Source organism: Clupea harengus, chromosome 24, assembly GCF_900700415.2.
Source record: "Clupea harengus chromosome 24, Ch_v2.0.2, whole genome shotgun sequence".
Taxonomy (NCBI): Eukaryota; Metazoa; Chordata; class Actinopteri; order Clupeiformes; family Clupeidae; genus Clupea; species Clupea harengus.
In genome coordinates this window covers 2,531,227-2,535,193 of record NC_045175.1, presented here as the reverse complement: position 1 = coordinate 2,535,193, position 3,967 = coordinate 2,531,227, and the positions used below count along the sequence as shown (strand labels likewise).

General features: G+C 43.4%; 1 protein-coding gene across 1 annotated transcript; it reads right to left on the bottom strand.

Annotated features, from left to right (window-relative positions):
- Positions 1-450: 450 nt before the first annotated feature.
- Positions 451-3,491, bottom strand: si:dkey-5n18.1 (uncharacterized protein LOC570444 homolog). The gene is made up of 2 exons (XM_012840029.2): positions 2,963-3,491; positions 451-1,597 (listed from the first exon to the last, which is right to left on the bottom strand). Exons 1-2 carry the CDS (start codon positions 3,446-3,448, stop codon positions 1,418-1,420), a joined length of 666 nt encoding a protein of 221 aa, XP_012695483.2. The 5' UTR covers positions 3,449-3,491; the 3' UTR covers positions 451-1,417.
- Positions 3,492-3,967: the final 476 nt, after the last annotated feature.

The window sequence follows — 3,967 nt, the reverse complement described above, 5'->3', positions numbered from 1 at the left end:
ATTCAGTTACTAAGCGTATTACTTGTAATTTGGAGAATCCCTCTAGTTTGGTTAGATCTTATATGTGAAGTACAATGGCAGCCTATGTGTTAGGATCTGATGCCAGCCAATGGGTAAAAGGTTGGTGCGATTCAACTGGCCAACGTACATCAGGGAAAAATAAAATCATCGTGAAATACAGCCATCGGTGTGAGGTGTGCGTCAGCAGACAGATGCCTATAATAATTCATTTTGAGATCCCACTGGCAGCGTGCGTTTTGTGAAGGTTTGATTTGCGTCGTTTTTATGTCGGAAACAGCCCCTTTAGTCCCTGTTTGACGTAATAGGAGAAATGCAATGTGGGTGAATACAAACAAATATGTTCAGAATCTAGGAGTCAGAATCCATGGAGACTAACGCAGCTAAACACTGAGAAAATAGTGGAGAAAATGTTTGTATTCCCCAAAAAAGTGCTGGCAATGTTGACTGTTTTTTAATGGATATTTCACATAGTGCAGAACTGCTGTTCATCTGGTGTTTGCAATGCCAGCAGGAAGACAAGACAGAGGAGGTTCGAAAGAGAAGACGATAAATCTACAAACAGCACAGTGGAGCCATCAGGAGAGCAATTTCACATGAATACAGCTGGTATCAAGGAGCAGGAGAATTTATACATGAAAGAAATGGGGAAAATCTTCCCCTGCAGGGAATGACAGCTTGAGCCAGACAGGTCATATACAAAATTCCTGTTTCAAATAAGGTCCAAAGTCTGCAAGACGTCTGTCTGACAATGTTATGCCATAGCGTTCATATAGCCTATAGCCTTGAGTGTGTGTGTGTGAGTGTGTGTGTGTGTGTGTGTGTGTGTGTGTGTTTGTGTGTGTGTGTGTGTGTGTGAGAGCGTGTATGAGTGTGTTTGTGTGTGTGCGTGTGTGCTTTTAATAGTCCATCCTGAATTCTCATCAATGACAGAAGCTCTGACTGGTAGATATCAAGGCCATGCCTGAATTTGTGCTCTGCTGTTTACATCAGAAAGGCTTTACCCATGGAAGAACACAACTATCAGCATAAGACGCTGATGCTTAAACCAAGTCTGTAACGTAACATTACTTTTACCTCGGTGCACATGTTCTTTAAGCTTGGCTTAGCACAAAAAATTGAGTGAATGCTTTTGCTAAAATCTTATTTCACTTTATAAATGTAGTCTTTGGACTTGTATGGGTTAAGCAAAAGCCTTTGTGTCTACAGCCTACTTCTCTCTAGTGTGGCATCATTCAACATTTACAACAACATTTTATTCTTATTCCTGTTGATTTGTATCATGTATGACAAAGACTATGCTTTTTCCCATTGGTTTGTAACATGTATGAAAAAACTATGGCCCAAACTGAGCGGTCAGCTGTTTGTATGTTTCTGCTAACAGGCGTGGCCCCGGCCATCAAAGCTCGTGAAGCAGGTAGCCCGTGAAGGTGCTAAAGCGTTTGCCCGAGTCCACCATGGTCTTGTCACTGCCGGAGAGCCGCAGGAACACCTGATCCCCTCTGGCGAGCTGCAGAACGGCACTGCCGCTGGCCGAGTCGGTGTGCAGCATGTCGAGAGCGACTCCAGTCGCCACCACCTGGAGAGAGAGAGACAGAGCACTCTTTTAAAACAGGTTACACTTTCAGCCATCTGAAATTAGTTTAAACAAAAAAACAAACACCACAATCCTTTTCAGGATCTGACTAAAAAGGAAAGATGTTGGAGGAATTCTAGCCAGACATGTTGTAGACTCACGTGCCGTAGTGTTGTGTTTTAATACTGACAGTCACTTCTCAAACACCAAACCACTCAATATATTTTCTTTGACAATTGTACAAAAATCATACCACTCAGTACATTACCTTTAACAATCATTCTGCAACTTTTTTCATCCTCAATATCAGTTTGGGACTATAAAGAACACTATTAACCAGTGCATTCTGTTTAACTGGCCAATCCATGCTTTAAAACCATGCCACTTAGAGATTTAGAGGCTTAACTGTATGTGTTTTAGAGTGAGGGATTTAGATGTCAGGCTTAACTGTATGTGTTTTCTACAGAATTTCACAAACTCTCTGATGCTTGTATGTATTGTGGGGTTCTGTTTGCTCTCTTTAAAGGTCAAGTCTCCAATTTTTGTTTGCAAAACGTTGTTGTTGATATTCAAGCTCAAGGGTCAATGAAAGTACACCCCTTCCTTCTGTGCCCCTGAAGCCCCGTGTTGATTAGCTGTAATTGTTTAAGCCCCTTCCAAATCACTATGATTGTTTCCCATTTACAGAGCCAGGACTCTGTATGGATTTTTTTGTTCATAGCATAAACACCAAACAGACAGCTAGAGGACCGTGAGGAGCAATTAGCTGGATCTGACAAGAAGTGTATGGGATTAGAATCACAGACTGTACCTTTAATGCTTCAGTAGTGAACATATAGTCCCCCTTTATTGGGCCTCTGTGGGTTAAGCCCCATACTAGGTTACAAACTATGTTGAAACGGCTCCTTTATTCAAAAGTCCACATGCCATTATTGACAGTTGTTCAAACAGTGTTTTCATCACTAAGCTTACGGATGGCCTATGCTGTGGCTTTCATTATTATCACAGTGGAAGTTGGCACTTGGAGAACTAAAGAGGCCGTATCAAAAGTACAGGAACCAGTTCAAAAACATTAATGTTTACTTTAATCATTATCTATGATAATAGATAATCATAATCTACTTTCTTTATTCCTGGCCTAGTTAGTTAAACGAATGTCAAAGCGGGAGGCAACACTGTGTAAACATGAAAATATATGATACTACTGTCTCACACACTATTCACAACATTTTATGAAGTCCTTTTGCTGTAAGTGGGCACTGTGTGAGAGGATGTGTGGGACATATTGGCAACATTTTACAGAGTACTGCCTTTTCAGCCTGCTGCTGGCTCTATGTAGGGCCTCTAATGGGATGTCTCTAAGCTCACCTGGCCACCAGACACCAGCTCAACCAGAATGCGCTGGCCCGCCTTCAGGATGTTGAAGCTGAAGTGGTAGACGCCGGGCCTGGGGCTGGTGAACTTCCCCGTCGAGGAGCTGTAGGCCCCGCCGACGTTAGTCACAACATCGGTGAACTTCAGGACGGCGTCTTTGCCAAACTCCTGCTTCAGTGCCGCGTAGAAAGCCACCGCTCCACCTTTGGACACACCTTGCCCAGTGGAGCCAGGGGGCCCAGGGGGGCCTGCCTTTCCTGGGGGCCCCGCAGGGCCTGGTAAGCCTCCAGCACCGCCACCACCAGATGAGAGGGGGATGACGATCCCGTTGACGCCCAGGCTGTGAGAGCCTCCCTGGGCTTGGTAAGGGTCACAGACCAGCCTGCAGGTTCCAGGATAGGTCTCTGAGGTGGGTCCTGCAAAGCAGGTCTGTGCCAGTATAAACACACCCAGAGCTAATGCTGTGCTGTGCTCATCCATGTTAGTGGCAGCTATGCTCTGTCAATGACAGCTATGGAGAAACTACAGTGTCCCTCTTATTAACTCTCACAGCCTGTGAACTCTGTACCTGAACTTTGCTTGCTTGGGGGGGGGTAAATATTTACTTTTCAACTGCTGTCATTTCTGGTAAATCACAAAGAAAGTATACAATGAGCTTCACCTGTGATTTATAAATATCAGGACTGTGTTTTATTCAAATGTAAATTTCGTATGACGGAGTTTTGACTGTTTGTTTCCCCTTTACGTTTCGGTGATATATACGTAAGACCAACATAACAAGATCAGAGGATGGCTGCTTTTGTAATGGCCAGCTTTTACTAACTGGGTTAACTAAAGCTTGTCGTTCATAATCTAAAAAGAAATAGCTCAATATCAATGCATAGCCCCTTCAGCCTTATGACAGTTGAGTGTAGGACTCTGGGTTCTTTTATCTTAAACTGATAACGCTGGTCTGAACTGTGAATTATTTTTTGAAGGTTTCCTTATTTAGCTTTAATA